Source organism: Microcebus murinus, chromosome 4, assembly GCF_040939455.1.
Source record: "Microcebus murinus isolate Inina chromosome 4, M.murinus_Inina_mat1.0, whole genome shotgun sequence".
Lineage (NCBI taxonomy): Eukaryota > Metazoa > Chordata > Mammalia > Primates > Cheirogaleidae > Microcebus > Microcebus murinus.
This window is the reverse complement of record NC_134107.1, coordinates 55,010,203-55,033,822: the sequence shown is the minus strand read 5'-3', so window position 1 is coordinate 55,033,822 and position 23,620 is coordinate 55,010,203. Positions and strand designations below refer to the sequence as shown.

General features: G+C 38.6%; 1 protein-coding gene across 1 annotated transcript; it reads right to left on the bottom strand.

Annotated features, from left to right (window-relative positions):
• Positions 1-16: 16 nt before the first annotated feature.
• OR52B2 (olfactory receptor family 52 subfamily B member 2) lies at positions 17-18,032 on the bottom strand. The gene is made up of 3 exons (XM_076002229.1): positions 17,870-18,032; positions 17,153-17,223; positions 17-6,306 (listed from the first exon to the last, which is right to left on the bottom strand). Exon 3 carries the CDS (start codon positions 4,724-4,726, stop codon positions 3,758-3,760), a length of 969 nt encoding a protein of 322 aa, XP_075858344.1. The 5' UTR covers positions 4,727-6,306; positions 17,153-17,223; positions 17,870-18,032; the 3' UTR covers positions 17-3,757.
• Between the last annotated feature and the right edge of the window lie 5,588 nt (positions 18,033-23,620).

The window sequence follows — 23,620 nt, the reverse complement described above, 5'->3', positions numbered from 1 at the left end:
CTCTAGTGTTGTGAGTTTTAATATACCTACTTTCTAACATTTCAATATTTATAAATTACTTTAATATTCGGAAAAAAAAAACCCTAGTCCCAGCCCTACATAGCAGAAATGTCTGCAGCAGTTCAAAATGTCAAGATGTACACATTAGATCATGTGTATTTATGCTACACTATCCAGAGGACTTGAGAAGATCTTGTCTGAATCAACAGTTTATTCTGTTTATGCCAGGAAAACATAAAAAAAATCTCAGGAACCGATCATCTATTACCTGCCAAGAAACTTACCCCAGTTGAAGAGAAAGTTCTTCCCCAACATGGGAAAGAAGTTGCCAGATGCAGACTCTAGCATGAAATGGGACAGTATTTGTACCTTATCCTCAGGAATCCCTTGGGTGAGGAGACAGCTTCTACCCCACTAAGTCTTTAGGTAATGTCTGGTTTAATTAGACAGAAGCAGATCCTAGCAGAACCAGTCTCCAGAGGTCAGGAACCAGAGAGGGTAGCTAATCTAACTGTCCTCCCTGCAGTACTCTGTACAAACTGCATCTGCTAATGACTCTATGTCTCTGACTAACATATGAACACAGAATGGAGTAGAGTTGATAGTAGTTAATATGAAGACTATTAAAACACAGCCTATATAGCTACACGAGGCCTCAATATATATATTATAGAAACATGTGAAGAGATAAAAGAAATAGCAGATCAGAAGGAGTTAAGTGTGGTGTTTCTGTGTGTGTGTGTGTGTGCTTAAGTGATTTTCAATCATAAAATTAAGTAATATTTAACAATGAAAGGTCCAGAGGTCAACCACGTCACCATTTCAATCCATAAATATGCATGTGGTTACCCAATGCATATACTAGATATTAGAACTATAATTATAAGTAAAATATATTCTCTGCCCTCACAGAACTCAAGTTCTGGTGATTTCATAAACAGAGTAATTAATATTCAGTTGAGACAATAATTGTCATTGCTATACAGACCCAGAGGATAAGATCATTACCTCTTACTTGAGGGGATTGGTGAAGACTTCAAAGAGGAATTGACATCAGTTCTCTACCATTTGCCAGATCTATGACTTTAATCATTTATCTTCTCTGACCCTTGGGTAGCCCTGTATACTAAACAGAGATAACAACAGCACTATCTAATGAGCTTGTATGAGGATTAAATGAGATAATGTAGCAGAGCACTTAACATGGTTTCTGGCATAGAGGAATCTCTTAATAAACATTAGCTGTTTTATTGTAACTATTATTATCATTAATAGTACTATCTTATATATTAATGTATTATTATGTAGTGCTGTGTTTTGAGATAGTGATGGAAAAGTTAAGACTAGATTATTAAATTAATGCTTAGCTTGGAATTTACTCTGTAGTCCTGTGGTTTCCAACTGTAGCTAACAGAACACTAGGTTATTTTAGAGGTATAGACTGGTATGCCATCAAAAATAATCATATGAATATGACTACAGATATTCATGGTCACAGAAATGTGAGAAAAAAACTCTATAAGTAATGTAAAAATCCTCCAAAGTATTTGACAGAAAGTTGCTTGATCAGCTCTGTCTTTTAGAATGCTTAACTTAGAGTCACTTTATAATTTAGGTCAAAGTGGAAAAGATTGAAAACATTGAAATCAGTTAGAAAACTGATGCAGTATCTGAGGTAAAAGATGGAAAGGTCATAAGTAATTGGTAAAGGCAGTGTTAAGATGAAGACTAGCAATATCAATAACTTGGTATTGACTAGGCCCGGTGGCTCAAGCCTGTAATCCTAGCACTCTGGGAGGCTGAGGTGGGCGGATCGTGCAAGGTCAGGAGTTCAAAACCAGCCTGAGCAAGAGCGAGACCTTGTCTCTACTAAAAATAGAAACAAATTAATTGGCCAACCAAAAATATATAGAAAAAATTAGCCAGACATGGTGGCACATGCCTGCAGTCCCAGCTACTTGGGAGGCTGAGGCAGGAGGATTCCTTGAGCCCAGGAGTCTGAGGTTGCTGTGAGCTAGGCTGACGCACAGCATTCTATCCCAGGCAACAGAGTGAGACTCTGTCTTAACAAAACAATAAATAAATAAATAACTTGGTATTAATAAAATATTTCTCAGATACTGTGAACTAAGGATTATGTTAAATGCTACATACAATTTACTTCATAAATCTTCTCAACAACTCTATGATGGTATCCTATAAAGTATCCATTTTATAGATGGAAAAATTGAGGTTTAAAAATGTTAAATGAATTTCACAAGTACACACAGCTATAAAACCATGTGAACAGGACTTGTATCCTGATATGACTGCAAATACCATCCACATACCTATTTAATGATATAATCACTATGAGTACCAACCAATAACTTATTGAGGAGTAGGTCTAAGAGGAAGAAATTGAGAAAGACTCCAGGGTTTCCAGCTCAGTGAAGTTGACAGGATCATCATAATCTAGTTCCCAAGAAAAGGAACACAAGAGGAAAAGTTGACTTGAACGGGAGTTCTATACCCTAGAGGAGATAACCAGTTAATAGGGTAGATTTATGTGTCTAAAACTCAAAAGAGAGTTCTAGGTAGAGAGAGAGATGTAGAACTCATTAGCGTAGGTGATGGTTGAGGAAATGAGTATACATGACCTTTTCTAGAAAAACATAAAATAATGTTAAGACTGTGAACCCCAAGAGACGACTCAAATTCTGCTAAATTGGTCATGAGCAATGTGCTATAATTCCTAATACTGGGGCTGTTCAAAAGCCAGGTAGAAGAGAGAATCAAGAGTACCCTGCTTTCTCCTACTTTGTCTATTCCCTGGTCTCTGAGTTACAGCAAAGTCCTGATAGGTAAGTACTGCAGATCAGCAGCTGATCTGTCTCCATGATGCCAAACTGCCTTCATGAGAAGCTGGTTTACTGATCATTGGTTTTATAGACTAACTTAGCTGGTTATTTCAGTGTATCATAGAGATGCATGTTCTGACTTCAGGAAGGTAATTGTGCTCCCATTCATTTTTCAAACATTTATTATATGCCAGGCATTTTGTAATGCACTGAGGGTATAAATATTAATGATATTCTTCTGATTTCAAGGTGTTTACAATGAATTGTGATATAAATAAATGAACAACTCATTAAATTACAATTCATTGTGCACATTTGGGGATTTGTACAAGATGCACTAGATATATGAAGACAGGACCCTTGGCTTGCCTGGAGAAATTAGAAAAGGCTTCTCAGGAAAGGAAGCTCTTGAACTGAAATTTGAAGAAGGAGGAGTTTTCCAGATGGGTGAAGGGCTTGTATAGCTGTTTTTCAAAATGCCTCCTATTGTAGAAGTGGGTGGACAGTTACTTGGTTCTGTACAAAGAATCAATGCACATTTTGAGATTTTTAAAAAATGCAATCCCTTCAAATGTTAAATATAAAATTACTTTTTATTAATTTGTTTATAACCTCAATTCAAGCTCCCTGTGCTTCTGGAATACATCTAGTCTACTGAGTATACCAAAGGCTCATATCAGATGCATGTACACTTAGTTATCATTTCTGGGTTGTTGGAAGGAATGTGTAAAGAGGGTAGAGAAAACAAGGAAACAGTAGAAGAAAGTAAAGAGGAAGAGCTAGAAGATAAAAATGGAGGGAGGAGGATAAAATCGAAAGAGGAAGAAGAGGAGAAAGAAAAGCCCTCTCAGTTCAGGAAACTTCTGTATTTAACATCTTCTTTGCTGAAGCTGGGCATGGAGACTCATGGGGATTCATCAGCCCAGAGGAGAGGCAGAGCACCAATTCTTGATGTCAGAGAACCAGTGGGCTACACCCTCCCGGATCTGCTTAGTCTTCACGCCATAGACAATGGAGTTGAGCATTGGTGGCACCACCACGTAAAGATTGGCCAGCAGGATATGGACATGTCGAGGAATGTTATGTCCAAAACGATGTGTCAATAAGGTAAAGAAGGACGGAACATAAAACATGAGGATGACACAGAGGTGGGAGCCACAAGTGCTGAGGGCCTTATGCCGAGCATCCAGGGAGGGTAAATGAAACACTGCTCGGAGGATCAGTGAGTAAGACACAGCGATGAGGATCACATCCAAGATGACCATGACAATAGGTACTGAGAAGCCATACCAGATGTTAACAGTGATGTCAGCACAGGCTAGGCGAGCTACTCCAATGTGCTCACAGTAGGAATGGGGAATGATGTTGGTTCGGCAGAAGGGCAGCCGCTTCAGCAAGAAGATCACTGGGAAAATGATGCAGAAGCTTCGAGTGACAATGGCCAGAGCAATCCTTCCCACAACAGGCCTTGTTAGCACTGTCGTATATCTTAGGGGGATACAAATGGCCACAAAACGGTCAAAGGCCATGGCTAACAGGATGGCTGACTCCCCCACAAACATCACATGGACAAAGAAGACTTGGGTAACACAGGCATCAAAGGCAATATCATGGGCATGGAGCCAAAAGATACCTAGGGCCTTAGGCACAGTAGTGGTAGACAGCAGAATGTCCGTGATAGCCAGCATGGAGAGGAAGAAATACATGGGCTCATGGAGGTTACGTTCGGTGATGATGACCACTGTCAGGATGCTGTTCCCCAGGACTGCAGTGATATACATGAGGCAAAGGGGTATTGACAGCCAAATGTGGTAAGTCTCCAACCCAGGGATGCCAAGCAGGACAAACACTGCAGGGTGGAAGACGGTAAAGTTGGTGTGGGACATGACACACTTTATGTTTCTCTCTGCAATGACTTAGAAGCTGATGAGTCGGCTGAAAGTGATAGGAACAGAAAGCACCTCTGAGTATGTGCAGAGATCACAAAAAATATCATGGATTTCTAAGTTGCTGGACTCTACAGGGGAAAGTGCCCACAGAGGATGCTCACTTGGGTATAGGAATGGCTTCTTGCCCTGAATGCTTTATTTGCATATAGAGTATCTATGACAATAATGCTTCAAGAACCAATAGAGGCTGCACTTGCCTCCAATTACCCTGCCCCCAGAGCTTGGCTCCACCCTACTTTCTAATCTTATTCTATATTTCCACACAAGCAGCATTTGCCCCCTACCTATGTTGTACTTGTCCTTACCTCATGATTTTGTTCTTCCTGTGCTTACCTAAATTTCCCTCCCCTTCCACTTCTGTTTATCCAAAGTTTAACCTTAAAATACATGACGTAAGTCACATGACTTTGTGATAGCCTGTGTTCATAACAATATATCTTTTCTTCTTTAAGATCTATTAGACAGGCCGGGCGCGGTGGCTCACGCCTGTAATCCTAGCACTCTGGGAGGCCGAGGCGGGAGGATTGCTCGAGGTCAGGAGTTCAAAACCAGCCTGAGCAAGAGCGAGACCCCGTCTCTACTATAAATAGAAAGAAACTAATTGGCCAACTAATATATATAGAAAAAATCAGCCGGACATAGTGGCGCATGCCTGTAGTCCCAGCTACTCGGGAGGCTGAGGCAGAAGGATTGCTTGAGCCCAGGAGTTTGAGGTTGCTGTGAGCTAGGCTGACGCCACGGCACTCACTCTAGCCTGGGCAACAGAGTGAGACTCTGTCTCCAAAAAAAAAAAAAAAAATCTATTACACAGACTACATTTTAATTTGATTATATTTAATCATATTTGGTTATTTGGCCATTACCTTGAACATTTCACAGGATACTTGCAATTGTGGCTTCCTGTGCTTAGAAATAAAGTACCAAGTAGAAATACAGAAAAAGCATAAAGGATCTATTTTTCCACTCTGACCCAGATTCACATCTTCCCCTAAAGGCAGTATGCAAGGGAAATTTTCATCACCTGCTCCGGATCAATTCTCATGCTCCTCCCACAATCAGGTGGCTCTTCATTGTGTCTAGACCTCTTTATCCATGGAACCCCCCAGGGAAACTATTCTGAGTAATAGGAATCTATACATCGGCCATCCCCAACTGGCTCCATGAATACAGTTCTCCTTCCCACACCACTGTTCCCAAACCCTCAGAAAGAATCAGGTTTTCCTGCTGCTAAGAAGGTTAAATATTGCAGAAATTATTCCATAACATCAAGAAGGAAGGAATCCTCCCCAACTCATTCTACAAAGCCAATATCACCTTCATATCCAGTGAGAATGGCTTTTATCAAAAAATCTCAAAATAATAGATGCTGATGTGGATGTAGAGAGAAAGAAACACTTATACTTTGCTGGTGGTACTACAAACTAATACAACCTCTATGGAAAGTAGTATAGAAATACCTCAAAGAACTAAAAGTAGACCTACCTTTTGATCCAACAATCCCACTACTGGGGACTTACCTAAAAGAAAAAAAAGTCATTTTATCAAAAAGACACATGCACTTGAATGTTTATTGCAACACAATTCACAATTGCAAAAATGTGAATCAACCCAAGTGCCCATCACTATACGAGTGGATTAATAAAATGTTGTGTATGTATACCATGGAATACTACTCAGCCATAAAAAAATGGTGAACTAATACCTTTTGTAACAACCTGGATGGAACTAAAGATCATTCTTCTAAGTGAAATAGCACAAGAATGAAAAACAAGCACCATATATACCCTCTATTAAATTGGAACTAATCATTCAACACTCATGGGCATGTATGGGAATAAAACTCAACAGAAACCAAGAAGGTGTGAGCGAGGAAGAGGGGGCGGGTAAATTCACACCTAACAGGTACAGTACACACTATCTGGGTAATGGGCACACTTAAAACTTTAACTCAAACTGTACAAAAGCAATTCATGTAGCCAAAACATTTGTACCCCCATAATACTCTGAAATTTTTTTTAACAGTTTAACTATAGAGCCCTTCTTGTCTTCGCTTTCACAGCACTCAGGTAATATTTGTTTCCTCCTGAAGTTCTGATATGTCAGCTAGCTATTTGGACTAGGGAAAGAATGAGTGATTAAGAATCTAGAAGGGAACATTAAGAAAACGGACCAGTCCAGGCGCGATGGCTCACGTCTGTAATCCTAGCACTCTGGGAGGCCGAGGCGGGCGGATTGCTCGAGGTCAGGAGTTCGAAACCAGCCTGAGCGAGACCCCGTCTCTACTAAAAATAGAAAGAAATTAATTGACCAACTAAAAATATATATACAAAAAATTAGCCAGGCATGGTGGTGCATGCCTGTAGTCCCAGCTACTTGGGAGGCTGAGGCAGGAGGATCGCTTGAGCCCAGGAGTTTGAGGTTGCTGTGAGCTAGGCTGATGCCATGGCACTCACTCTAGCCTGGGCAACAAAGTGAGACCCTGTCTCAAAAAAAAAAAAAGAAAAGAAAACGGACCATGGAGATAGTAAGTAGAGACTTGGAAGTATAAAGTTAGCAAATAAACACTAGATGGATCTTGCGATAATGGTATTCAGAGTGTCCCAGGGTAGAAGGCATGCAGAGGAATGAAATATTTAACTCAGGAGTCCATCCCCCTGCCTCTGTGCAAATGCACTTGCTCAGAGCACGGCGGGCTGTGGGTGAGGGGGGGCAGTAGCAATGGGACTCCAAGAGGGTACAAGGAAGGGAACAAGCCTAGAATCAGACAAGTAAAGTTCCCAGGCAGCCTAATAATTTGACATCCTCCAAGACAGTATATTTTAGATATTTAACTTCTTCGTAGAGGAGACACTAGAATAAGCACAGAGAAGAAGGGCCACTGGTAACATTGCTCTGCCTCTATTTCAAAGCATTGGCCTCAAATTGATAGAAACAAAAGCTCCACCAGAAAACACATTCCTTTTTCCTTAGAAGGAAATTTATCAGACATTTATTTTCTCACCATTTCTCCCACCCCTCTCCAGTTATTAACATATCCCTCCTGAAGAAAACAATAAGACATCTGGCATAAGTCCTCATAAAAACAACTGCTCTCTGCCTGCAACTCTGATGATGTTTTATCACTTTAATAGTGAGATAGCAAAGGCAGGGTGGGAGAGGGGCAGTGAGGCTTACATGGCTGTTACTGAGGTTCTGGAAAGGAGGTTACTCTCTGTGAGAAGGAGGACTTTTATTTCATTCATTGGCTTCTGAGGGCTCTATCAAGGCCCTGCTGCTTCTCTGTCAAACACCTTTGGAGGGTTCTAGGATCATTTAGGAAAGAGTCAGGAGTAAGAAGAAAGGAAACTCACAAGCACAAAGAGGCACATCCAAAGTCTCACAGAAAATACCTCTCAGAGCTCTAAGAGAATATCTAAGTCAGTGAGAAAAAAGAGAGAGAACAATAGAGGAGGGGCAAGGAGCCATGCTGGGTGGGAAAGAACACAGTGCAGTAGGTGAGGACATTAAGCTCTGGAGCCAGATTTCCTGAGTTCATTTCCCAGTGCTTCCCTGGCTGAGTAGATTATCTTGGGCAAGTCATTTTACTTCTGCATGACTCACTTTTTTCCTTTGTAAGATGTGGATAACAATAAATTTAAGGGGAGAATTATGAGGATTAAAAGAGTTAATCCATGTAAAGTACTCAGAAAAGTAGGTTATTATTCTTGTTTTTTATTATTAAAAATAAAGCTATCTGGCCATGATTCTATTGTATTTTTTTCCAAGAGGCAAATACCTTCATGCATATTTGGCAATATTAAAGTCTTATTCTTCATCCAAAATGATCAAAGGAAACTCCTTTCCCAGGAAGAAAGAGGAGGAAATTGGATAATAGAAATGCCCAATGAGGAAAATAGCCTGGGACCAGGTCTCTCAGATGGAACTGGTGTCTCAAAACCCTAACCCAAGGGCTATGGGATGGTACATCAGGCAGGTCCACCAGTCATGGACTTAGCTTGGGTCAGAACTACCTGGCAGACTTCCTTCAGATGCTCTGAAAACACTCATCATTTACAGAAGCACTGGAGAAGTAGCAAAGTGATGGGAGTCAGTTTCAGCTCGAATCAAGGAGGGCTGGGAATGAGAATCAAAGAGATTTGATCCAGGCTAAGGAGAAATGGATTCACTTCTTCCCTGCAGCTCCTGACCAGATTCTGTGCTCACTTTTTCCTCCTGATGTTTTCTTTTCTTCCTGTGAGTCCTAACCAGCTCTATTTTTTGGTAATGCCTATTCCACCCTTAGGGGATTATATAAAGACCTTTTATGTCCGTATGCAATCTTAATCCATAAGACTCTCCTAACTTTATAACAACATATTAAAATGTACTCACAAACCTCATCAGATATAACTGTTAGATAACTATGTAGGGTTGAGTTAGTTGCTTTTTGGCCTAGCTGTTATTATTTAGACCAAGCATCCTCAAACTACGGCCTATGGGCCACATGAGGGCCTCCGAGGACATTTATCTAGGCCGCAGGGTGTTTTTGCCACTGCTGCCTGTGCTGCCTAGCAGCCGACTTGTCCCGGGCCCACAGTGTGCATGTGTGGAAGGTGCGCTGCACTCTCCAAGGGCTCTCCAACGGTCTGAGGGACAGTGAACTGGCCCCCTGTTTAAAAAGTTTGAGGACCCCTGATTTAGACATTAATTTATACAAGTATCAATTCCACTTTGCTATTTTCCCTGTACATGTGTTTCAGATGTCAAGCATTTTTGACCACACAGGTTCTTCAAAATGCACAGGCTCTGTACCCTAAAGCTACATGCCTAATTGATAAAATAGCTGCAAACCCTTCCATCCCCACTCCCCCTCCTGCTTATAAGGTGGTCTCTGTTTTCTGCACAATATATAGCAGGATTAGTTAGGAAATGTGTCACAAGAAATTTGTTTCTAATAATGTATAAGCTACCAAACTCTGTAAATGGCTTATCCTCTTCATATATTACAGCAAATTTAGATTTATACCTCTAATAACCTCACTCTTGCTCACACACACTTACAGCCAGCATGTAAAATGTTTTCATAATCTAAAGCCAGTATTATCTATGCTGCAGAGGCACTAAGGTTCCCTTTATTCAGTGGCAAATGCTTCACAGTGACTCATGGGTTTTTTAAATTATTTTTTAGCGACAAATAAAAATTGTATATATGTATGGTGTACAATATGATGTTTTGATATATGTATACATTGTATAATAGCTAAAATCAAGCTAATTAATGGTTCTTTACCTTACATACTTATTTTTACAGTAAAAAAAACACTTAAAATCTACTCTCTAAGCAATCTTGATGTATACTATATATTATCAACTGTAGCCAACATGATGTACTATAGATTTCTTGAATTTATTCCTCCTAACTGAAATTTTGTAGCTTTTCACCAATATCTCTCCAGTTCCCCCACCCACTCCCAGCTTCTGGAACCACCATGACTCATGTTTTCTAATGAATAAACATCTCAAGAAAAATGTTCACCTCCCCATTTATTGTACTCCCTATAAACATTTTGGAGATTTGTCCAAATTTGAGTAAGCATATAGTGATTCATCATGTGTAAATATGATCTCCCATGTTCTTGTGGATGTGGTAGCAAAAATGTGGAGAAGCCCAGCACCCAGGTGCAACCTCTTCCTCTCTCAATGTCCGAATCTGTTCTACAAAACGGAGAACAGAAAACAGAATGAGGAGAACTTTTTAGGTTTAAACACACCTCACACCCAGTCTACCAGTAGTTTCCTCAAGAGTCCTCCTTACTTTGGGAATGAGGAGTTCGTAGCACTAAGTAAAGAGTCTTGTACATTGTCGGTACTTAGAAAATATTTTAATAAATTAGCCATGGAATTAGTCAATTAATCTTTCTCCAGTAGCTTTGCTTCTTTTGCCAAAAACAAAGTGGTGATCAAAACTTCAGCCATTTTCATGAATAGCCCCCACTGATACGCTCTTTCCTGGTAACAGTCTAATTCTGACAGCTCTATAAACTGCCCTCAAACCTTTAATCAGGAAGTTCTCTCTCTCACCACACCCTTCTGGCGCTTTTCTGGGCCCCTTTCTACATCCCATTTCTATCTCTAGCCAGTGTCCCCCACCTAGTCCTATCGATGTCTCCTCCAGCGCCCCTGCTCCACACCATGTGTTCTGTCATGCTGCAATCCCTCTCGCTTGTTGACCCCTCCGTCATGCTGCAATCCACCCTTTGTCTTGCCAACCCCTTTCCTCCCTCCCACATATCCATTTCCTCTCTCTCAGCCTCAGCCTTTGTACTTTACAGATACTCCCAAATGTGTGTGTGTGTGTGTGTGTGTGTGTGTGTGTGTGTGTGTGTGTGTGTGCGCGCGCGCGCAATCCTTTCCCACTGCCACCACCAGTGCTCTTAAACTCACCTACTACATCACAATATCAGCTGAAGGATTGAGAAAGTGGTAGGGGAGAGCTTAAAAAAACACTTTGCTTATTCCAAGAGAAGAAGAAAAAGAAGAAAAGTAAAGGCTGGAGACTGTTCATGTTGGTATGAGGGGATGTCGCTGTTCCTGCCCCGTACAGGACTCTTATATCTAGAGACTGAGGAGCCATATGCTTCCTTCTTCTGAGGCAGGTGTCAGAGTCACCCCTGGGATCACTGAGCATGGGATCAGTGAACCAAGGGACAAATGGAAACCCTTCCCCTAGTGCCAATAGGGAGCACTAACTATAGCAATAATTAGTAAATCCAAACAAAAAGCACATAAAATATTTGAAGACACAGCATAAGAGCGGCGACAGAAATCTCAGCAATAAAATAACATACAAACAGCAAACATTTGTTGAGCCCTTACTACATCCCTTTCACTGTGTGAAGTTTTTAACATAAATTATCTCATTTAATTCTCAGGACAACCAAATGAGAAAAGGTACTATTACTGTATCTATTTTGCAGATGAAAAAAATAGAGACTTAGAGAGACTAAAGAGATAAGACAAAAGCCCTGAGGTAAACATGTCAAAGTGTTTGGGCTCAAGCCAGACACACTGATTAATTACTCAGAAACTATGAATAAATACTTTAAGAGGGATAATTTTGAAGTAAGCCTGCAGGGTCAATCACACAATGTAAGTTCAAGGAAAAAAAGGGATGGAATAAATGAAAGATTAATCAAAATCTTTGTAATATTAAAAGTAAAATTTATAAGCACATGAAAAGATGCTAAACATCACTAATTATGAGGGAAATGAAAATCAAAACCATAATGAGATACCACCTAACACCCATTAGGATGGCTACTATACAAAAATAAATGCAAATTTAAAAAAAAACATAAAATAAAAATTTTTGGACAAGATGTGCAGAAATTGGAACACTGTGCACTGTTGGTAAGAGTGTAGAAGTATATATTCACTGTGGAAAAGAGTATGGCAGTTCCTCAAAATATTAAAAATAATATTACCATATGATAAAGCAACTCTTCTGGGTATATACCCAAAAGAACTAAAAGCCAGGCATTGAAGAGATATTTCTACACTCATGTTCACGGCAACGTTATTCACAATAGCTAAAACATGGTAGCAACACAAACATCTATCAAAAAATGGATGGATAAGCAAAATACAGTATATATATATATATGTGTGTGTATATATATATGTATATATACACATATATATGTATATATATATATATACACACACAATGGAATGTTATTCAGCCTTAGAAAGAAAAGAAATTCTGATATAAGCTACAGTATGAATGAACCTTGAGGACACTATGCTAAGTGAAGTAAGCCAGTCAAAAAAAGATAAATATTATATGATTCTACTCATATTCATATGAGCTCATTGAGATAGAAAGTAGAATAGTGGTTGCCAGGGAGTGTGGGGAGAGGGAATGGGGAGTTATTGTTTAATAAGTATAGAATTTACTTTTGCAGGATGAAAAAAGTTCTGGAGAGAGATGGTGATAATGGTTGCACAACAATTTGAATGTATTTAATATCACTAAACTATACAATTAAAAATGATTAAGACGTTAAATTTTATGACGTGTATTTTACCACATTAAAAAAACAGGGAAAAAAGCAAAATTTATCTATATGAGCATTTAATTAAAGTACTTCAACATTATTGGGAGGAGAATAATTTTCTCAATTCATTTTATTACTTTTGTAGCAAAGAAATGGTTAGGAATCCAATGGGGAGGTGGAGAGAATGTTATAAACCCGGAAATCCCAGTCTTAGGTATTTATCCAAGAAATATAACAACATAAGTCCACAAAAAGCCTTGTACTTAAATGTTATAGGCCAGGCACGGTGGCTGATGCCTGCAATCCTAGCACTCTGGGAGGCTGAGGCAGGCAGATTGCTTGAGGTCAGGAGTTCAAAACCAGCCTGAGCAAGACCCCATCTCTACTATAAATAGAAAGAAATTAATTGGCCAACTAATATATATAGAAAAAGTTAGCCGGGCATGGTGGCGCATGCCTGTAGTCCCAGATAACTTGGGAGGCTGAGGCAGAAGGATTGCTTGAGCCCAGGAGTTTGAGGTTGCTGTGAGCTAGGCTGATGCCACGGCACTCACTCTAGCCTGGGCAACAAAGTGAGACTCTATCTCAAAAAAAAAAAAAAAAAAATTAATGTTATAGTAGCTTTATTCACAGTAACCAAAAACTGTAAAAAACTCAAATGTCCATCGACAGGAGAATGGATAAACCAATTGTTATATATTCATAAGATGGACTATTATTCAGCAATTAAAGTGAATAAACTACTAAAACATGCAACAACAGTACAGACTAAACTCAAGATTCTTATGTCAAGTGAAAGAATTCTGAGGCAAAGTCTGTATACTATATGATTGTCATGAGGTTCTATAACAGATAAAAACTAGTCTATGGTGATTGAAATCAAAATAGTGATTGCCTATGTATGGGGTGGAAGGAAGCAGAGGAAGTTTCTTTGATGAAAATGTTCTATATGTTGAGATGAGCATGAGTTACATCGGTGTCTGCATTTGTCAAAAGAAGGATTTTTTGGAGTGTCAGTAAAGAATAAACAGCAATGGAAGGAGAAGAAATATGAATAAATTCTTCTCATAAGTTTTTTATATCATATACAAAGATTAAAGCAAAAATTATAGCACTATCTGATACTCATCAATGATATTTAAAAGTAGGGAGAGTAAAGGAACCTAAACAGAAGTAAAGTTTCCACTAAAAGTGGTAAAATGTTGATACTAACAGACTGTGATGGGTCATGTGTATATATTTTAACACACAAAGCAATAACTAAGAAAATTATACAAAGTAATACACTCAAAAATGCTATAAATAAATCAAGATTAAATCCTGAAAATGTTCGAGTAACCCACAGAAAGTGAAGAAAACACAAACAGAAGAATAAGACACAAAATAAGCAAAGAGAAAACAAATAATAAAATGGCAGACAAGCTGCTAGGGTGATTAATAATCACCTTAACTGTAAATGGTTTAAATACATCAATTAAAAAGCAGAGATTGGCAAAGTGTATAAAAAGAAAACATCATCCAACCATATGCTGCTTATAAGAAATTAACTTCAAACTCAATGACATGGGTTGAAAATAAAAAGATGGAAAAATATATCATGTAAATATTTATCAAAAAAGTATATATTAATTTCAGATAAAGTAGACTTCTGAGCAAAGAAAATTAGTAGTGACAAAGTGACACATTACATAATGATAAAAGAATCAATTCACCAGGAAGGCATAATGATCTCAATTATGTAGGGACCAAACAACAGAGCATCAAAACAAATGAAGCAAAGACTAAAAAAACTAAAAGAAATAGACAAGTCTACAATTAAAATTTGTGACTTAAATAGCCCCCTTGGTGTTAAAGTTCTATCTCAGCAACTGAGAGAACTACAAGATAGAATGTCACCAAGGATATAGAACTGACCAATACAACCAACCAACAGGATCTAGATGACATACACAGAACACCTGAATATACTTTTTTTTTTCAAGCGCCCATGGACATTTACCAAGACAGACCTTATCCTGAGCCATAAAACAAACCTCAACAAAATTTAAAAAATTGACATCACATAGATTATATTCCTGACCAGGGTGGAATTAAACTGGAAATCAATAACAGAGAAAACAGGAAAATCTCTAAACACCTGGAAATTAAATAACACATTTCTACATAAACTATGAGTCAAAGAGAAAATCATAAAAGAAATTTTTTAAAAACACAGAAATGTATGGAAATAAACATATAACATAAAAATCTGTGGGATGTAGCTAAAGCAGTGAGTGTGGAGAGGACTTTTATAGCACCATGTGCCTGCATTAGTAAAAAAGGGAAGGTTTCAAATCAATAATCTAAGTTCCTACCTCAAGACTAGAGCCCATTCTACTAAGTGAAGTATCACAAGAATGGAAAAGCAAGCACCACATGTACTCAATAGCAAATTGGTATTAACTGATCAACACTTATGTGCACATATAGTAATAACATTCATACGGTGTCGGGCAGGTGGGAGGAGGAGGAGGGGATGGGTATATTCACACCTAATGGGTGCGGTGTGCACCGTCTGGGAGTTGTACATGCTTGAAGCCCTGACTTGGGTAAGGCAAAGGCAATATATGTAACCTAAACGTTTGTACCTCCGTCATATGCTGAAATAAAAAAAAATAATAATTTTAAAAAAAAAGAAACTAGGGAAGAAAGAGAAAAATAAACCCAAAGAAAACAGAAGAAATAAAATAATAAAGAGAAGAAGTTAAAGAAATTGAAAACGTGAAAGATAGAAAAAATCAATTAAATAAAAATCTGGCTCTTCAAAACATCACTAAAATTAATAGTGATTAATTAAAAAAAAGGATGCAAATCATCAATATCATGAATGAAATGGAGGATATCAGTATAAATTCTATTATCACCACAGGTAATAAGGAAATACTATAAACAATGCTATGCTGATAAATATGACTATTTATAAGAAATGGATCAATTTCTCAAAACTATAAACTAAAAAAATAAATAAAATAGATAATCTGAAGAGTCTTATAACCATTTATAAAAATCTAATCTGTAATCAAAAATTTGTTTGAAAGAAATCTCCAGGCTCAGACTGCTTCACTGAAGAATTTTACTAAACTTTCAAGGAAGAAATAACAACAGTTTTCACACTATCCCTTCCAGAAAATAAAAGGCTGGGTAGGGGGACAATTCCTAATTCCTTTTTTTTTGAGAGACAAAGTCTCCCTATGTTGCCCAGGCTAGATTTGAACTCCTGGACTCAAGCAATCCTCCCACCTCAGCCTCCCAAGTAGCTAGCATTACAGGTATGTGCCATGTGCCTGGCATCCAGCTCATTTTACAAGGACAAGATTATCCTGAATGAAAACCAGATAAAGGCCATATAGAAAAAGAAATCCTCAAGAAAATATTAACAAATCAAATCCAACAATGTATAAAAAAATTATACACCAGAACCAAATGGCATTTCTCCCAGATATGCAAGGTTGGTTCAACATTCAATGATCAATCAGTGTAATTTACCAGATCAATAAGCCAAAGAAGAAAATCATAAAATCATTATCAATTGAAGCAAGACGAAATTTTTGTCAAAACCCAACACCCATTCATGACTAAAACTCCTAGCAACATAGGAATAGAGGGGAACTACTGCAACTTGATAAAGAGCATTGACAAAAACCTACAGCTATCATCACACTGATGGTACAGAAAGTGGCAGCAGCACATTGCAGAAGAGGAAGATTTAAGTCATGTGAAAACTGAGACAAAACTTCTATTTGTAATGAATTCTCAAGCCCGACAATGACATACTTACAGTGTAGCAACTTCTACAGAGTATTTTTACATTGCTGTCAGTACACAAGGGAAGGGAGAAGAGAAGAGTGCTGGCCAGGGAATTATGGAAGATTGAATGTGTCTTTAGAGAAGCTGGGAGTCACAGTTGTTGACCTTTGGCAGGGAGGGTCGTGCAACATAGAATTCACAACAGCAACTACAGAGGGGAGGTAGAAGGTCCTAAATGTATCATGAACAAAAGCTATAATGGAAAAGATAAAGAAGATAATTATTTGGGTAGATGCAAGAATATTCAAGTAAATTCAGAGGTCAGGAGAAAAGCTATCTTATTTGCCTGCAGTCTTTAGGCAAAGCAATGTGGCTGCTCCTTCAACCCTGAATGGTACATTGTTCTAGGAAAATGAGAGGAAATTCAGTCTGAGGAGAAATAAAATTATTCATGAGAAAAAGATGAAAATCAAACTTGTTTTATGAATACAGCATAACCTTGAAATTAAATAGCCATCAAGAAAATCTGTTTTGTACTCACACTGACTTGGATTCAAATTCAGTCACTAGAAGTTTTCTGGTTAGAAGTTATCTATGCCTCAGTTATTTCATCTGTAAAATGGAAATAACAAGAGTGTCTACCTCATAGAAATATATTGAATGAGATGATACATGTACTTAACCCAGTACCTGACTTACAGTAATTATCCAATAAATCATAATTTGGGAGATGATACCCAGTACTAAGTGTTGTCAATGTCTATACACTATAAAAAGAAAATGTGTAATAATGTCTTTACAACCTCAGGATAGGAAAAGACCTAATAATATACAAAAAGTACATGTCCTAGATGTGCTTTTGATTAAAATTCAAATTTTACTATGATATAAATAAAATTAAAAGACAACAGACTGAAAGGCGGTATTTCCAACATAAAACAAAGAATTAGTATCTTGTATACATAGAGAATTTCTACTAATAAATACAAGGGAAAAAAGACAATTTATTAGAAAAATTGGAAAAGGAGAGGATCAGGAAATTTACGTAAGAGAATCCTAATTGACCAATAAGCATATGAAAACAAGATAATATTTCCTATTAATCAAATTCACAATGAGAGTCTAACAATATAAAGTGTTTTCAAGGATATTAACAAAAATAGAATTTTTCATAAAATTGCTAGTGGGAATACAAATTGAAACAATTATTTTGAAGAGCAATTTGACAATATCTGCTAAACATAAAAGATGTACATACCTTATGAGCCAGCAATTCCACTTCCAGATATAGTCTCAACAGAAATGTTCACACATGAAAATGGAGAAATATATAAAGATATCAATAGCAGTATACATAGCAAAATAATCAGAAACAATTTAAGTCTATCAATAATAAGCATTTGGAATAATCATGCTATAAAACTATGTAGCAATTTAAAGGAATGATAAAGATTTGTTTACATACATAAACAAAACTCAAAAACATAATTTCCTATATACATTAATAAATAATTTATATAAATATTTAAAAGCACAAACTAGCAAAAGCATTAAAAACTGATTTATTTTTTAAACTGAATTATAAAGGTATAATCTAAATTCATAATTAAGGCCAGGAATAGTGGCTCACACCTATAATCCCAGCACTTTGCGAGGCCAAGATGGGAGAATCACTTGAACCTAGGAGTCTGAGACTAGTCTGGGCAACACAGTAAGACCCCATCTCTACAAAAAAAAAAGGTTTTGTATTAGCCAAGGGTGATAGCGCATGCTACTCAGGAGGCTAAGGTAGGAGGATTGCTTGAGTCCAGGAGTTAGAGGTTGCAATGAACTATGAGGACACCACTGCACTACAGCCTGGACAACAGAGCAAGACCTTGTCTTAAAAAAAAATTCATAATCATTGTCTCTTAGGTGATAGAATGGGATATTACAGGAGATAAAAGAGATTTAATTTTATCTGTAATTTCATTGCTTTTATTAAAAAAGAACTAAAAGCAAGTGGGACAAAATTTTAATAATTTTCAACTCTGGGTATGTTGATACATGTACATGTTCTTATTCTTTGTACTTTTATATCTACTAGCCACTTCTCAAATAAAAGTATGACAAAAAATAAAACACACAGGAGCATATTGAAGATAAGATCAGTCATGAGGCTGTTGCAATATTCCAGACTAAGGACATGAGATGTAAAATAGGACACACTCTGGTGGAGATAGAGAAGAGTCAGATACACGAGCTCTTAAGGAGATTTAAATATTATCTTAGTTGACTTGGACTGCCATAACAAAATATTATAGACTAGGTGGCTTAAGCAATAGACATTTCTCTCTCACAGTTCTGGAAGCTAAGAAGTCCAAGATCAAGGTGCCAGTTGATTAGGTTCCTAGTGGGCTCTCCTACTGTCTTGCAGTCAGCTGCCTTCTCATTGTGTCTTCACATGGAGTGGGGGGAAAAGAGGAGAGAGAGAGAATGAAAGAGATATTTCTCTTTTTCCTTTATTATAAAGACATTAATTCTATTCATTAGGGACCTACCCTCATGACCTCATCTAACCCTAATTGCCTCCCAAAAGCCCCATTTCTAAATACCATCACATTGGGAATTGGGACCACAACATATGAATTTGGGGAGACACAAACATAAATGTAGTGATAAGAGAAGCTATTTATCCATACATAGTGCTTTGACCTGCAATGAGTTCTTAGTAATGGTGATGAATTCTGTGAATGACACTAGTCCTCTTCCCAGCTGTGAGTATTGCAATGTGAGCTCAGTGAGTATTGCAATGTGAGCTCAGAAGAAGGGAAATAATGGTGGGAAAAGATAAACGTGGTGGGAAAAGATAAAAGTGCTATCTATTACCTCAGAGAAGAACCTCATGGAATTGATTTCTTGAGAGATGGCCTCAAGCCAATCTCAACAAAGGGAGCCATTTCAAGAGCCCTCTTCTAAATGCTCTAGAACCCTTACAGGGAACTACTTGTCTTCCATTTAAGAAAAAAAAAAAAGCCTTTGGAAGATGATCCCAGAACTCTTCCCCTCAGCCATTATTGATCAGAGAGGCTTAGTCAAAAAAATACCTTTTCCATGCCTCACATTAAAGGAAAGGAATGATTGAATAAGTTCAGGAGGTTTCAGGATCCTAACCCAATCTTACAGGTATAGAGTTGCCTTGGAGACAAGGATGACAACTGTGACCTCAGTAAGCAGGACAATGGAATCATGGCTATCTAGGGTCAAAGCTGGTATCAGCCCCAAAATTCTGGGACTGGAAAGAATGCCCCTATTGCAGATGAATGAGAAATAAATTAAAAGAGTAGACAATATTACAGGATTGATGTGATCTATTCCACACTCCTACCATAACCTGACTTCTGTCAGATCCTATTATAAAGAGAGGGAGAACAGTTCCTCTCTCAAATCTACAACCTCAGCACAAGCACATCTACTATTCTAGGAACTAGGGACACCCAGTGATCCAAACTTTATGGAATAATAAGTACTTTCTCACAGAAGGACTGGGAAGCCAGAGGTGAAGGGGAGAAAGTAAAGCTAGAAGACAGACTGAACATGGCAGTTCCATGACTCCTTCAAAATCTCCATAGGGTAGGGCAACCTGATCTTACAGAATCCCTCTACCACCCCTGAAACTGAAGGAAGGTGAGGCATGGGCTACTGTGGTGCCACACTACTCACAAAGAGGTCTTACTGACCTGGGAGCTGAGATTTGATAATTGAGAGTTTGCCTTAGTAGGTTTCTAGAAGAGGATTCAGTGCAGTGTGACACCACTAGGACCTAAGAACTTCTGATCTATAACCTATTGCCTATTGTGTAAACAGATAATATACTGTCATGTGTTGTTGCTTATGGGCCATTTTAAATGGAAAATCATAGAACAGGCCCACATAGATACAAGTTGGTATCTGAGAACTCTATTCTATAGATGTTGGTGGTGGCTTCATTAGCCAAAGAAGTGAGAAAAATCAGAGTCAATCTCCAAAAAGAACCCTCCTATCCTATTTTCCATGCCAGCCTAGAAGCAACTGATAGGTCCAGTGAGCCTCCCTTCCTTCCCCCACTCCACCACACTCTTTGCAGAGAGTTGGCACCTAGCCCCACAAGGTCACAGGTATATTGTCAAATCCCCCCTGTAATGGCCAATATCACAGGAAAAGACCAGCCAGTTACTGCCCACCATGTGCTCAGGGAGCTTCTATAAGTATGGACTAAGATTTGGGGGACCAACAAAGGAATTTTCTAGAGACACAGTCAATGATATTTTCTGATGTACCTTGGATTACTAGACGGTAGGAAATGTAGAACACTGTAGATTTCCAAGAACTTAATGACCTTAAAGTCATGGACTTGTTGCACTTAAGGGCTTTGTGATTTATCTAATGAACAATTTTCACAAAGAGCAAGTGACTGAGATAGCCAAAAGTCCCATTAGTGTAGTGTCCTCTTGAGGCTGACAGCACTTCTGCACAACCCTCTCCTTCATGGCTCTCAACCCCCTGTCCCACTTTTCAAGTGATGCTCTCCTCTCTCAATGGATGAGAGATCACCAACCAATGCCAAATAATCGTAGCTCTTTCTACACCTCCCTATTCAGAAATCTTAGCACCACCTGCCAATCCCAAAGTTTCCTGAATGCCTTCTCCCAGGAACAGGTGCATTTTGCCCCAACTATTCTAAAAATTCCTACTCATGTGCTAAATCTCAGCTGAAATCTTTGAAGTAGCTAAGATCAAGTATGCTAGAGCCAAACTGTTTGCGTTAGTATCCTAACTATGCTATGTATTAGCTATGTGACCTTGGGCAATCTCTGTGCCTTAGTTTCTTTGTCTGTAAAACGGGGGAAAGAATTGTACCCACCACAAATGACTGTTGTGAGGTTAGGGCTTAGAGCAGTACATGCACCTAAGAAGCTCCACGGGACTGTTAGTCATTACAGTGATTCAGAGATTTCCCTGACTCTCCAGGAGAGTGAAAGCCTTCTTTCTCTGCACTGCCTCGTATCTGGTATTGACCTGATTTAATACAATGACTTTTATAGTCCTTCAGTTTTTACTGTTTACATTACTGTGTTTGCTAGACTGTGAACTCCTTGAGGGAAGCAGGGTCTTGTTATTGCCACTGTATCCTCACCACATGGCACAAGGTCAGGCACAAAAGAGATTCAATCAGTTCTGCTATAATGCTGGTTTTAAGATGAAAATTTGTTCAAACACAATTGAAGCATGCATTAAGGAACTCAGCATGATGCAAATTTCATGTTTGCTTTTATGGGATTCCATTTTCAAGAAACTAGTGAACACAGAAAACTGTACCCAGTTGAACTGAATTGAGAAGGAAAGTGTAACATGCACGCACCTCAAACATCTATCAGCTACTTCAGTTCACCACTTGAGTTATGAGCCACACCCATCCACATCTGGGGTTACAGCTTTTCACCCAATTTCAGACAAGCCTCCTTCATGGCTTCACGATAATTCACAAGGTGTTTCCAACACTCACTTCCACAGAATAAACCCCATATCTTTTTCAAGGCAAAGTGTCATATTTATTGCAGTATTTATGTACTTTCTAACCATTTAATATGTGAAAATTAGTGCTACCATTTTTATTAGGTTCCTGTCTTTTTTTAAATGTTTAGTTTTTTATTGTTGTTCCCTACCTCCATTTTCCCAATAAGCCCTGTGGTTTTTATTGCATGATTTTGCATAGTGTGGTGATTTAAGGATATGTCTCCTTATAATAGAAAGAACTGTACTCAGTAGATTTGTGGTTGATGGCAAACAATTCTTTCTCTTCTCCATGGATACCTAAGGCTCCTGAAACTGCAGGAGCCCCTGTTAATGAGCAGAGGCTATCTGGGCTAGCAGGTCAAGTTATTCATAACCAACTATATGCCAGGCATTGTGATGAGCAGTAAAGATATTGTGATCAATAAAAAGCAATGCCTGTAACTCTTTCAGTCTAGTGGGAAAGAAACAGACGAGTAATTACAATAGAGTAGGACAACAGATGCTATTGAAGAACAAAGGAGGCCAGCACGGTGGCTCATGCCTAACTTTGGGGGAGGCTCGCTCCAGCCCAGGGGTTCAACACCAGCCTGGACAACATAGAAAGACTTTGTCTCCACAAAAAATAATTTTAAAACTAGCTGGATGTGGTCACAAATGCCTGTAGTCTCAGCTGCTCGGGAGGCTGAGGCAGGAGGATCCCTTGACCCCAGGAGTGTGAGGTTGCAGTGAGCTATGATGACACCACTGCACTCTAGCCAGGGCAACAGAGCGAGACCCTGTAATTAATTAATTAACTAATTAATTATTTAATTTTCTCCCAGCCATCAGGGAGTCGGCAAAGATCTCTCAGAGGAAGTATTCCTCTTTCTCAGATCTTTCTACTCCATATTCTTTCCTTGCTTGCCCCCATCTCTGCCTCCTTACTCTACTTCCTGAGTTACTGGCCCATCAGCATTAAGAAAAGAAGCCGAACAGGGAAGAGTTAACATGGCACAGGTGGGAGGGAGAAGGGCCCTGAGGGAAGCAGGTAGAACAGCCTCATAAAGGGCCCCACAGGCATTGGTCAAGATAAAGAGAAGCTGCCAACACACAGGCTCAAGATCTTTCCTCAGCCCAACCTTCTAGAAAGCTGGAGATTTCTTCCTATTTTTTTTAATCTATTCAACATTTTTTAAGCTTCTGCTACGGGATAGATTCTGGGAGGAGTTGGTCTACTTGCCTTGCCTCTTCCAACATCAGAGATGCTTCTTCAGGTGGCTGCTACTCTGGACTAAGTGTCATTTTCTCCCCGTGTGTCACCTCTACTCCCTCTGGTACCCCAGGAATAAGACTCTAGTGGGACCCCTTTCTGGATTATGAAGGAGAGAAAGTAAGTTCCTTTCCTTGCTGTCATCTGTCTTTCTCCATTGCTCCCCATCCCCAACTTCAACCTTCCAGCTAGTGTTCAAATTCACTACTTCAGCATCAAGTTCAG